We start from the raw sequence: 13436 nt of genomic DNA, 5'->3' as shown, positions 1-13436 counted from the left end.
GAAATAAATAAATAAATAAAGCCCAGGCTTTCTGAAAAACCCTGAGGCCTCAAGATCTGACTAGGAAAGAAAGAAAACCATTCCAAGATATTTAATTGTACAGGGGGCTTACGGGATTGATCGAGAGCTTAGCTTTTTACAATAGTCCAGTGAATAAGAAATGCTCCTGACAAACGATCGATGATGGGATAATCACTCTTTATCCCCCCTCCTCATTGTTACCTTCTTTCTTCCAGGAGAACAGGGTTCAGAAGTCAAAAATCTTTATAGACGCTGCTTTTAAATTAAGCAGAAAATAGACATTGACATATTTGTTAATCTCACCTAAATCATTACTGGGCCTGGCTGGGTGGGCAGGGGCTGGAATTCACCAGCGGGGCTGCCTTGAGTGCTCGTGTTGCCATTAAAGCCAGGGAGCCTGGGAGTTCAGCGTGGATAAATATAGAGAATTTTTTATTCTGAAGGTTATAGGGGGAGCTTCTCTTAATTAAAACCTTCTTACTCGCATCTGAAGGGTTAGGTAACATTTATATTGGTAGGCACAGAAACAACATTCCTTCCCTGGGAAGGACCTTTGTCTGGAGGGCCTGTGCCTTGGGAAAACACACGTATGGGGTGTGTGAGCAGGCACTGGAGTGCTCAGGCTGCTGGGGAGCTCATCCCTTTGGACCAGCAGCCTTGGATTATCGTGTCTGTGGGAGTGAGCCATGCAAGGAGCAGCAGCATCCTGCAGGTGCAGCGGGATGCTGCTCCCAGGATGATGTCTCAGCTTCCAGCTGTGGTTTAGAGGCTTCCTGAGAACAGATTAATATCTGATCTTCATGCTCAGGAGCCTGTGCTGGAATTTCCTTGCATGAATTTGTCTGATCACCCTCTGTGAGCCCGTTTGGGCCCAGTGACAGCGAATTCCAGCCTTGGGTTCTGCACTGGCTGCAGTTGGTCCCTCTTGGGGTTTCTGTAAAGCTTTGCCCAGTGGTTTAAGCTGGGTTTGCTGGGTTGGGATTGCTCTGGCTTCCTGCTGTGATTGCAGAGCCCCTGGAGTAGGCTCTGGCAGGCACCAGCCTAAAGGAGGACTTGCAGTGGTGAAGGTGGTGTGCCATGGTCTGTGTTTGCTGCTAAATGAACAGCGTGCTGGGACATTATTCTTTTTTAGGAGTAAGTCCCGTAAATGTCACTTAATTGATGGCTCAGATCATTGGCATTTAAAGGGAACAGAGTTTCTGTGGTGAAAGCACCCTCAGAGCTCTTGCCTCTGGCACAAAATCTGGGCTGGACCACTGGGGTTTGCTGGGCACTGCTGGGAGCTGATGCTCCGGGCTTTGTCCTTTGGCTTTTCCAACCTCTGGACTGCCTGGAGCTGCACCCCCGAGCTTTCCCCAGGCTCTGAGCTGTGTCTGGTTTCAGGCACCCCCGAGCTGAGCCCGGCTGACAGGAAGGAGCTGGAGGCGAAGCTGAAGGAGCGGGAGGAGTTCCTGATCCCGATGTACCAGCAGGTGGCCGTGCAGTTCGCTGACCTGCACGACACCCCCGGCAGGATGCAGGAGAAAGGGACCATAACCGTGAGTATCCCCGAGCTTCCCGTGGGATGGGGCCGGAGCCTGACCGTTCCAGGATTCTGTGTAGCCCCGGTGCTGTGGCAGGGTGGGAATCCCCCGAGCTCAGGCGTGGGAGTCTCCACGTTCCTCCTGTGCCAGGGGACAGAAGGAGTCCCAGCCTGGATTTCCCCTGGGGAATGAGGTGTCTCTGTTCCTCCGTGTCGGTATCGTCCCTCACTCCTTCCCCCTCCCCGCCTGTGCCTTGGGCAGGACGTCCTGGACTGGAAAACTTCCCGCACCTTCTTCTACTGGCGGCTGCGGCGGCTGCTGCTGGAGGAGGTGGTGAAGGGGAAGATCCACGCGGCCAATCCCGAGCTGACGGACGGGCAGATCCAGGCCATGCTGCGCCGCTGGTTCGTGGAGGTGGAGGGCACGGTGAAGGTCAGTCGGCAGCGGTGCCACCCGCTCCTCCCAGGCTGCCCCAGGGCCACCCTGAGCCCCTTCCCAGGGGCACGGAGATGGGGGGCATGGACCACAGAGAGGGTGGGGATTCCTTTAATAATTGTGCTCAACCTGCAGGCTCTGAAGGGCAAGCTCTGGGGCTGGTTTTGTCCCAAGCCTCCAGTCTCTTATTTTATTTTATTTTATTTTATTTTATTTTATTTTATTTTATTTTATTTTATTTTATTTTATTTTATTCTATTCTATTCTATTCTATTCTATTCTATTCTATTCTATTTTATTCTATTTTATTCTATTTTATTCTATTTTATTCTATTTTATTCTATTTTATTTTATTCTATTCTATTCTATTCTATTCTATTTTATTCTATTTTTTAGTATTTTTTATTATTTTTTATTTTAATTTAATTTAATTTTTATTTTATTCTATTCTATTTTATTTTATTTTTATTTTTTATTCTTTTTTATTTATTTTATTTATTTTATATTATTTTACTTTATGTTATTTTATTTCATTCTATTTTAATCTATTCTATTCTATTTTTTATTGCATCTAATTTTATTTATTTTACTTATTTTTATGTATTTAATTATTTAATTTCCTTTTACTTTGTTACTTTATGTTGCTTTATTTCATTTTCTTTATTTTCTTTATTTTATTTTATTTTACTTCACGTCACTTTATTTTACTTTATGTCACTTTATTTATTTTACTTTACGTCACTTTATTTATTTTACTTTATGTCACTTTATTTATTTATTTATTTTACTTTATGTCACTTTATTTATTTTACTTACTTATTTTACTTAATTTTTTTAAATTCTATTTTATTTCACTGCTTTATTTTTCTATTCTGGTTTTTTTTCATTCCGTTTTTTAAGTCCCCAGCACCCCGGGGTTCCAGGGAAGGGGGGATGTTCTCTGGAGGGCAGCAGCCTTTCCAAGGTAGAGCCTGAGCTCTCCAAAAGCAGGCAGCTCGTTAGCTAATACATTACACCAATCAAGGAGAGTTATCTTAAGCCACAATTAATCTGCTCCCTGGCATATGTTGATAGGGAAGCATCATGCTGTTTCTTAATTAAAAGCAAACGGATTAAAAATGATTAATAAGAGTATTAAATATTCTCCTAAACTAAAAGCTTTGGGAATCTTGGGTAAATGGAGCTTTACACAGGTCTGTGGCTGTATCACAGCTTCCCGGGCTGGGTTTGTCCCCCTTCCCTGGAATCTTCCTTTGTATGCAGGGAATGTTGCTGCGTGGCAGGGGCACGGGCAGGGAGCGAAACCCGATGAGTTTCAAATCATAATAAGGAGAAAAACAATGAAATAAGCAAAATCTCGAAGTGACATGACTGGGCTGAGACAAGCAGAGACATCGTGTGAAAGGAAATAAAATAATCCTGGGGTTTTCAAAGTGTGTCAGGGGCTGGGATGGGCTCTGAACCCAAAATTCCTCCCTGGAGGCTGTGGCTGCCCCTGGATCCCTGAAAGTGCCCAAGGCCAGGCTGGACATTGGGCTTGGAGCAGCCTGGGGCAGTGGGAGGTGTCCACTCTGCACAAGTCCCTGACAGGAGGGGGCAGCCGGGGGTTTGGGCTCTGCTCCCAGGGAACAGGGACAGGAGAGAGGGAACAGCCTCAGGCTGGGCCAGGGGAGGGCCAGGCTGGATACTGGGAAAATTTCTGCATGGAAAGGTTTGTCCAGCCCTGGCACAGCCGCCCAGGGCAGTGTGGAGTCCCCATCCCTGGAGGGGTTTAACAGCCCTGTGGATGTGGCACTTGGGGACATGGTCAGTGGTGGCCTTGGCAGCGCTGGGGGAATGGTTGGACTGGATGATCTCAGAGGTTTTTCCAGCCTTAATGACTCTGTGATTCCCTGGTTCTGTGGTCCAAAGGTGTGGCAGGTTCTGGCTGCAGCAGGGGGTGCCAGGGAGGTGCCACCACGGCATCACCGTCCCCAGCTCATTGTCATTCTGCCTTTGACTTGGTTAGTGATAACAGAGAAGGATAGTGCACCTTTAAATGAGGAGCTTTGTGTTTAATTACCCAAATAAAATGACATAAATATGAATGAGTGCTAATGGCAGTACTTGCTTTTCCGGAAACCATTAACAAAACGGTTCTTAAATGATTTGTAAAGAAAATGAGAGGAGAGGAGAGAAGGCTGTTAGGGGCTCACACATTCCTGAGTTATTACACAGCCAACTATGTAGCAAATATCAGGTGAAATGATCTTGTGAAAGGCAAAAAGGGGGTCGTGGCCGAGGGTTCCAGACACCCTGACCTGCTCTGCCGAGCCCAAGGAGCTGCCTGGGGGCTGGGTCAGGGATTGCTGGGAACACCAGCACAGGGGCAAGCTGGAGGTGATGGGGACTTGTGGGTCCCATGGAGGTTTAGCACTGGGAGAAGCCCTGGAGCAGCTGCATCTCAGGTCAGCCGTGTTCCACCAGCATTTGGGAAGCTGATAACCAGGGAAACTGGGATTTATCTGGGACAGCTCCTGGGATTGATGCAGCTCGTTCTCCGCACCTCCTTGGTCCCCTTCCATCACATTTATGGCAGGAGATGTAAAAGAAAGAAATAATCTGGTGCTGATTGTTAGGTGTGCTTGTGGGGATCCCCAGGCAGGTGTGTGACCCACAGCTGCCAGTCCAGGAACTGAGGGATAAATGTGGGGAGTGGGGCAGGGCTGCAGTCCAGGCTGACCTGTGGGATTTTGGCAGGCCTACCTGTGGGACAGCAACAAGGACCTGGTGGAGTGGCTGGAGAAGCAGCTGACGGAGGAGGAGGGCGTTCGCTCGGTCGTGGAGGAGAACATCAAATACATCTCCAGGGATTACGTCCTCAAGCAGATCCGGGGGTGAGTGCAGGGAGGGGGTGTGGGTGCCCTCGGCAGGGGCTGCTGCTGCAATCAGGGATGGCTCCAGAGCTCCTGCCCTCCCCGTGGCCACCCGGGGTCACACCCTGAGGATTCCAGTCCCCGTGTGGCCGAACCCACCTGCCACGAGCAAACCAAGTGTCCTGAGGGAGCTCTCAGCTGCTCCCAGCCCACCCAGTGCCGTGTCCTCTGTCCCACAGCCCCACATTCCAGCCCCCCAGGAATTCCTGCTGGAAGCTCCAGAACCGGGCTGCCTCACTCCCCTCTCTCCTCTTTGCAGCCTGGTCCAGGCCAATCCCGAGGTTGCCATGGATTCCATCGTGCACATGACCCAGCACATCTCCCCCACGCAGCGAGCCGAGGTGGTGCGGATCCTCTCCAAAATGGACTCGCCTTCTTCCACGTAATTCCATCGATTCCCACACCGCCCGTGCCCGGCGCCGCGGAGGAGGGACCGGGAGCTGGGAACTGCCCTTTGTGTGCTCGGCCGCCGCCGCTGGGCCGCCACGGGGAGGCTCAGGGAACGCTGCAACAGTGACAGTTTTATTTTTTCAAATCAGGCTGACCAGAGGAAGTGTGTCCTTTGGCCAGGGACATGAGGAAAATGTATAAACACAAGCGCCTGCGGAACTGCGTCCCCGCTGTCCTCCTGTACCTTATTTATTGAACAGAGCGGGGCTGGCCGGGCCCCGCCGGGCGATGAAGGTGCTCCGGTACCGTGAGGCCTTGGCACGGCAGGGCCCCTGCAGGGACACCCCTGTCCTTCCAGGGACACCCTGCCCTCCTCTCCTCTCCTCCCGCCCGCGCCTGGCAGCGGCAGCTCCGCGCTGACAAGTGCCAATGTCCCCCTGTCCCCTGCCCGGGGACCCCGCAGCCCCTGGCTCTGTCGGTGGTGATTCGTGTGTCACCCTCTGTCACTGGTGATTTGATTTGTGTGTCCCGTGTCTGTCTTGTCTCGTAGATAGAGGAGAACCAGCCTTCAGCTGCTGTGGCCGGGGCTGTGCCCGTGCCCCCAGGAGGCTCCCAGGCTCCCCCAGGGCTGCGAAGGTTTTTGGGGACAGGATTTTGGGGGCTGAACCGCCCCTTGCTTTGCCTTTGTGCCCTTTAGAACAGGCTGTGAATTATGTGAAAGGCCCTTCTGGGAGGAGGTGCAAGAGACCAAAGTGCAGCTGCTCAGTGTTTCTGCTCTCCCTTCCCTGCCTGTTTTCAGGGATAAGGGATGGGGCAGGCCCACTGTGTATCCTTGGTGTAAGTGCTCATCCTTTTCCCGTGGGTAGCAGGAGGCAGATCCAGGCAGCTGAGGTGAGGGAGGAGAAAGGACAGAGCCAGATCCCCTGGTGGGGTTGGAACTGCAGAAGGAAATCTCAGTGTGAGGATCTGAGGAGAGCTTTTCTCCATCGTCCTGCCCTGCCCCAGAGCTGCCTGTGCTTGGCTGGGGAGGGGCCGCTCTTACTCAGCTGGGAATGTAAAAAAACGTTGGGGTTGGTATCTCATTCCAAAGGTCAGGAATAATTGGGTGGCAGGTAAGTGCAGGAAGGGGTGGCAGCTGCCCAGGTCCCCCCCAGCTGGCCCAGCCCAGATCCCCACCTTCTTTCTACATGTTTTTTATGTAATAGAAGCTCAGAGAAGCTGCAATGCTAAGGGTAGCACAGCCCACCCCCCCCACAGCTCCTGTTACGGAGCTCGTCTGGGCAGTCCCGCGCTCACACCAATGATGGTCTTGGAAGAATTTCAGATTTTACAGCCCCTCCTTCAGTAGAGCAGGAAGGGCTGTGGGTCAGCAGTACGGTACAGCAGAAGGGCTGTTCTTATGAGAGAATTAATCAATGATGCTGCCAGTGCCTCTCACCTCTCCTTGTTTCCTCCTGAAGTGCAATGCAGCCCTTCTGCCTGTGGTGCCAGTGACTGGAGGTGCCAGCCCGGGGTCGCTGCTCCCCTGCCCGTGGCCAGCAGAGCTCGGCCACCTGCAGGACTTGCTTTTTCTTAATAGTTAAGAACCCTAATTTGATTTAAGGGTTTTTTTTCCCCACTAGAGCCCCCTGAACAAGTCCCAAAGATGCTTTTGCTTACGCCAGGGTGGGCTGCAGCAGGACACACGGACAGAGAATGTGTCAGCCAGGCAGGTCCGGGGCCTGTGGGGCTCCTCCTCCCCTGTCACCAGGATTCCCCCCGTGGTGGTGTCACCAGAGTCCCTTTTCCAGGATATCTGCAGGTGCCATGGGAAGTGTCCCCGTGCCCACTGGAGCTGTTCTGCTACAGCCTCGTGCAGAGCAGCCCCCCCATTTCAGTGTTACAGCACTGGGTCGGGCTCCACTTAATTTGGGGGTAAAGCAGCTCCAAAAAAATCTGTTGGGTGACATTGGGGTCTGGCACCGGCCCTGGGGGGGCTGGGCCTGCTGGGGCCCCGTGGCAGCACCTGTGATGTCCCCAGGTGTGTGGGGGGGTCACTGGGCAGGGCAGGGTGGGGGAAACCCCCTGGGTACAAACGGTTCTCGCTGGTGCTGAAGTATTTCACTTACCTCAATTTCTTTTAATAAAAAGAATGAATTACAGCTCTGGTGCTGCGAGTGGAATCTCTCACCCCTGTCCTAGGCACGCCAGGGGAGCTGAGCTTTGCTCGAGGCCAGGACAGGGAGGGTTCTGTGGAGCCCCACCAGGTCAGTTGTGCCCTCACCTGAGCTCCCAGCTCATCCCACAGCGCTGTCCCTCCCCAGGCCCCCACTGCTGCTCCTTCCTGCCCCTGGTCACACTCCCCAGGTGTCCCCAAGCCTGACTGTGGCCACTCCACATTCCCATCCTCCACCATTTATTGTCATCTTTAACGTCACAGTGAATGGGACAAACAGGGAAAAACCCCCAAACCAGTGACTGCTGCTGAGGTGGGAGGGCTTTGGGATCCTCGTCCCAGGGCTGTTGGGTGGGCAGGGATGGTTGGACTGGATGATCCTGGAGACCTTTTCCAGCCTCACTCTGTGCCCTGGTCAGTAGGAGCCTGCAGGGAAGGGCCCACCAGGCCTTTGGCTAAAGGATGTCCCCAGGAGCTGATCCACAAACACCTTTTGGAGGTCTCCACCTGAAAGGTGAGATTTAAATTTGCCCACGTGAGCCACCACAACTCCAACACTTTTAGTTTTCATATTTCTCAAATCAGAACCATGATAGTTAAAATTTGGGGGGTGGTGAGGGGACAGACCCTACTGAACTCGGGCATCACGTTTAAAACTCTTTAGCCTAAAATATCTCCACATTAAAATGCCAAGAAAAGATGTACCAAAGCTGTAAGCCCTCCAAAGCCCAAGATCAAAGTGCCATCATCTTTTAATGTAAACCTTTTGTTGCATCAACAGTCTTAAGAGGGATGAGAGACATCAAAATAAAAACTGAGACAAACTGGGGCTTTGTAGCTGTTTTTTGTTTTAGTCTCTTCTCTCAATTTGGGCCATGAAATAGGTCAGCTCCATTACTGATCAGCCTTCCCACAAATATTTAAAACAAATTGAATTGCACACCCAATACCCATCACAATTACGCCAGGCACAATAACTAAATTAGCAATTCAACAAAATAATTGGAAATGCGATTCTCTCCATTCCAGAGCCTCCCCCGGGGGTTTGGCCGATCTATGGGGGGAAAACTCTGCTTTACTAATTCTGCAGCTAATTAGAGACACACTTGTAAATGAAGTTGTTTGTCTGAAAGTTGAAATTCTTTGCTGTGGCGGGGTTGGGGGGAGAGGATTAACACAACCTTCTGTCCCTCCCTCTGCACAGCCCAGTCCCCAAAACACCTCCGAGTGTTTTGCAAAGGTGTAATGCCCATTTGTGGAGGTACTAATTAGCAGCTGTATCATGAATTAATAAAGAATTAATATTCTATGGAGCTGGGGGGGCGGGGGGAGGGAAGATCTCGCTGTTAATTGGCAGCATTAGGAAAACTTGAGTGGAAATCACCTTTATTTGTGTGTCCAGGAGCACTCCAGGAGCTGTGCCCGTGCCGGACACCATCGCCCTGGAGAGGAACTGGGGCAGCAGAGCCAGACTGGGGACGCTGGTGAGGCATTGTCCCCCCTTGTGCTGCTGTCCCCAGGCTCTGCGAGGTGCCACCACCCCGCCAGGGCCGCTCCGGGCAGTCGGTGGCTGCTCCTCGGGGCTGCGCTTCCCCTGCAGCACCTCCACATCCAGGTAAGGGCCTTTTTCCTGCCGGGAAGGAGCGCTGCCCTTGGCTCCTGCCAAGGCTCCTGCCCCGGCCACGCTGTCCCCGTGTCGCCACGGCCCAGGTGGGGACAGGGATGGGGACAGGGGGGAGCGGCTGCTGAACCACTGATAAGTGAATTCAAAAGCGCTGCTTAGCCCGGCTCTTATCTCCTCCAATACTGGCGAGAAGTTATCACACTTAAAGCGGTTCGTGTTACCCTTTGAACACTGCAGCCAGAACAGGAGCAGAAAAAGCCACCGAGAGCCCCGGAGCTGCAGAGGACACAGGAGTCACCCGGGAGGGTGGCACAGCTGCAGCCCCCAGCCCCGAGCAGGGCAGGGCCGGGCTGTGACAGCCCCGCACCGCCCCAAAATCCTGGGAAGGGCGGGTTCAGAGCCCGCGGTGCCGCCCGGAGCCCTGGGGACCAAAGGGTGGCGTTGGTGCTGCTGAGATGAGCGCAGGGCTGGGACGGGCACAGACCCGCCGCTCCCTGGAACCGGCGGGGACAGGACATGACACTGCCGGGATCTTCCATGGGAAATGTCACACCAGGACCAATGTCACACCAGCTGGGCAGGCCCACGCTGCTGGAGCAGCCCACGCTGAGCTGAACCAGACCAGGGATGCTCATCTGGCACAGGTGACAAACACCAGCCCTTCCCTGTGCCCACGGACCCTGCTCCCCACAGCTCCTGGGTGGGGCTTTGCCTGGGACGGGCTCTGCTGGACGTGGGGTCATTGAAATGATGGCCATAAGGTCATCAGCGGATCCTGAAATCCGGGTGCTTTTCCACCTGGATCAGAGAGCTGGGGAAGGAGGGAGGGCAGGGAAGGGAAATCGATGCCCTTCCCTGGGAGCTGCAGCTCTGCTCCTCTGCCGGGGAACAGAGATTTATCCATCCCTGACAAATGCTGCTGTTCTACCCGGAGTCAATCCTCACCTGGCACCCTTTGCCTTCTGAAGGAAACCAGGACGTGTTCCCACGGGGCAGGGAGGGACCCGCTGGGGCCATTCCTGCACGGATCACACCGGGACAAGCAGCTCACAAACCTCTTTAATTGGAGTGCCCAAACCCCAGCCAGGGACAGGGCAACTCTGCGGGACAAGCCATGGCCAACACACGGATCAGTCACACCAGAGAAGCCCCATTTCCCATTGATCAGGGCAGCTCCCAAATTCCCTTTATAGGGATTTACTCTAAACCCCACAAACCCCTCCCAGGAGTCACCTCTGTCCTGTGCTGGGACCCTGCCTCAGAGTCACGAGCAGCTGCAAGAATTGTGTGTGCAGGATCGATGCTGGGCTGGAAACGTCGCTGGGATGTTCCTACAGCAGCAACATCCCGGCACATCCCCATGTCAGGGTCAGCAAACGCCCCCGTGTGTGTTCAACAACAGCCACAATGTGAACTGGGAGCTCTGGTGCCTGCACGGGAGCACCTTTCCTCTGTTTTAAGGCCATGTTAATTATGTAAATGACATTTAAATCCTCCTGACTGGTGAAAAATGAAGTCACCCGTTCCCAATACGCAGCCAAGGACCTGAACAGGGCACTGAGCCCCCCCAGCCCCCAAATCTCCAAGGTTTCAACACAACCGTGGGGGACCCAGCTGCAGGCAGGGCTGGATTGTGTCCCTCCCCCCACACTGTGCCCAGGCTGCAAAATCAAGGTCAGGAATTTAAAGAGAATAGTTAAAAATGGATTGTCTTTAGGAGGAAGCATTCCAGGCTGGACAGGGAGTGTTCAGCCAGGCTCAGTGTGCCCCACTCTTCCCTCTGATTTAGCAGGATTAGCTGCTGGTTCTGGGAGGATTTTAGGGACAAACCAGAGACTGGAGAGAGCTGGCTCTGCTCCTGGGCAGCCTGAGGGAGCAGCTGAGGGCAGGAGAAGCTGGGAGAACACCAGGAGCTCAAACCTAATTCTGCTCCGCTTCTTCTCCGTTCGTGACTTTTCCGAACAGCGACCGATAAAGCTCCGTCCTGGGGAAAAAAAAAGGTGGAGAGGGAAAAGTTACTTGTCAAGGTCAAAATGGAAGCCAAGAGGCTGCCACAAACCCTCCTTCAAATGGAAAGGCCTCGTGTAATTAAAAATGCATTCGAGAATCTTTGTTAATAAATACAGGCAGAGGGGGGGAACTTGTGTGAGCCCAGTCCCAGGCAGGACAGAAATATGGAAATATTCCAGTGTGGCTGGATATTGGATCTCCAGAGAATGAGGGCTTCTATAAGTTTGCCCTTTACAGACAGGCTCTTCAAGTAAGAAAACAAGATTGAATATTTTAACAGGATGTACGGGGCCGTGAGGAGGATTCAATCACACAGCCAACGTGGGGCTGTAATTTAGTTTTCATACATTTTCTTGGACAGTACTTGAAAAACAATGAAAATGACCCAGCAACAAGATTCCAATTAATATCCCATGTGCAGCAATTCTGATAACAGGAGCAAATTTTTCTTTTAAAAAAAAAGAAGAAAAAAAAGTGGGCTGGTGTTATTTATCTTTAATTTTAGAACCAGAGAACGTGAGCTGGGGGAAAGGAGGGATTCTTATAAACCATGGAGGCATGGAGGAAAAGGCATGGGAAGAGCTGGATTTTCCCTAACTGCAGTTCCTAAAGCCTCTGGTCAGGGGCTGCACACATGGAGGGGAGTGTTGGGTGCACGGATGGGATTTTCCCTCCCAAGCACAGCAATTTTTGGGTTTGGGCCCTGTCCCTGGTTGCAGACACCTCCATGGGAGGGTTCCCTGCCAGCTTCCAAAGGAGGAATTCCATGTGTTCAACAGTGATGGCAGGAAAACCCCCCAAGGAAGCCAGGGAATGAAGCCAGCAGTGCAGGATGGACAGATGAGGTTTTGCCCTGCCCACAGGGAACAGCCTCACACCTTCCTCAAAAACCACCCTAAAAGCATCTGGGGAAATCCAGAGGGAACTTCCTTGGGTTTTTGTCTTCATTTTTGTGGGTTTGATGCTCTCCTGCGGGTACAGGAGTTCAGGGATCGATGCTGAATTTGCTCCAGTCTCAGATTTTAAATAAACAGCCATTTTTCAAGCAAGCAGGGTCTGAGGAGATTCCAAGGAAGAATCTGTCCTTGCTGGCAGAGGAATGTTTGCTGGCACTGGCAGGCTGTGACATGGAAACTCCAGGTTCTGGTGGCAGGGGGGTTCCCTCATCCACCCAGGAATGGTGCTGGCAAAAAGAATGGGATGAAGCAAAATCCCAGTGGATCTGTCTGGATAATGGCACGGCAGGGACAGACACCCTGGCACAGTGACAGCAGGAGGAGGAAAATCAGCACCCCCAAAACAGGGCAAATATTTCACCCTGAAAATAAAATATAAAATAACCCAACCCTTTTCCCACCCCCCTCCTCATCAGCCAGGCTCCCTTTCTCTTCCAGCCTCTCCCCTCAGCAGGATTTAACCATGCAGAGAGCAAAACTCATCAATCCTCCAGGTTTAACCTTGTCTCTGTTTCAATTCACCAGGGTAAGTGCAGATTTTAATACTTTCAGCCCCCTTAAGGCTATGCATAATGAACTTGGATTTTGGTTAAAAAAATATAAAATTTCTCTCCTCCACCCACAGATATTAAACATCAGACTTGAGCCACTGAGTTGAGACACCCAGTGCTACCTGGAGCTGGGGGAAAGGTGACTTCAGCTCAAAGAGGTCTGGAGGCAGCCTGTGCTGAGCAATAACCTGAGTGGGTAATTAACACAACTTCCACCTCAGGTACAGCCAGAACAGGTCGATACAGGGGTCTTCCCTGAATTAAAATTTAACTTACCCTTTATTGCAACCCACAAAAGCAAGTAATGAGCACTAACATTTTTATTTCTTTTAAACTGTCATTTAGGCTGTAGAGGGGATAATTACCTATTTCCACTGTAGTAAGGTTTTATCACCCTTAGTGAGGCATCTTCTAATTTAATATTTTTACTGTATTATCATAAAACCTGTTTCTGGAAAAAATGATCAGGAACCACACAGCCATTTGCCATAAAACATGTGTGTGTGAGTACCTTGGCTTAATTATTTATGCATCTCTTCCAGAGGCAGGGGGTGGCACGTGGCACCTCCCTGCCTGAACACTGCTGCTTACAGGGCAACAATATTATTTTTAAATATTAAATAAAAGCAGCTACAGCCAGTCCAGGTGGTGAGCTGGGGTGCTAAGAGTGGCTTTCCCCCTCCAGACCCCAGGTATTGCTACTAGAGACGTTTTACAGGCACAGAACAGAGAGAGGAGTGCCCTGGGTGAATATTAATAGCTGCAGCACATTTCATAAATCTCTATGAAGCATCAAAATATAAACCACAAAAACTCCCAGCAGATCCCCAGGAATCTCCTCTGCCCCCTTGCAGCA

At 51.5% G+C, this 13436-nt stretch overlaps 2 protein-coding genes across 8 annotated transcripts in view; one reads left to right on the top strand and one right to left on the bottom strand.

The window, feature by feature from the left end:
• The window catches only part of ACACA (acetyl-CoA carboxylase alpha), a 103121-nt gene extending 95696 nt beyond the window's left edge, over nucleotides 1–7425 (top strand). For all 5 annotated transcript variants that reach the window (XM_082294587.1, XM_082294585.1, XM_082294584.1 and 2 more), the window contains 4 exons: nucleotides 1405–1559; nucleotides 1806–1976; nucleotides 4719–4855; nucleotides 5154–7425. In XM_082294587.1, the coding sequence (XP_082150713.1) occupies nucleotides 1405–1559; nucleotides 1806–1976; nucleotides 4719–4855; nucleotides 5154–5280 (590 nt within the window). In that variant the 3' untranslated portion in view covers nucleotides 5281–7425. The remainder of the gene's footprint in view (nucleotides 1–1404; nucleotides 1560–1805; nucleotides 1977–4718; nucleotides 4856–5153) is intronic.
• Nucleotides 7426–8173: 748 nt separating this feature from the next.
• The window catches only part of AATF (apoptosis antagonizing transcription factor), a 39159-nt gene continuing 33896 nt past the window's right edge, over nucleotides 8174–13436 (bottom strand). The window contains exon 9 of one of the 3 annotated variants that reach the window (XM_082294906.1): nucleotides 8174–11047. In XM_082294906.1, coding sequence (XP_082151032.1) covers nucleotides 10760–11047 — 288 coding nt within the window. In that variant the 3' untranslated portion in view covers nucleotides 8174–10759. The remainder of the gene's footprint in view (nucleotides 11048–13436) is intronic. The other 2 variants (XM_082294907.1, XM_082294908.1) reach the window with 2 other exon arrangements.

Source organism: Coloeus monedula, assembly GCF_965178545.1.
Source record: "Coloeus monedula genome assembly, chromosome: 20".
NCBI lineage: Eukaryota > Metazoa > Chordata > Aves > Passeriformes > Corvidae > Coloeus > Coloeus monedula.
This window is presented reverse-complemented; position numbering and strand designations above follow the sequence as displayed.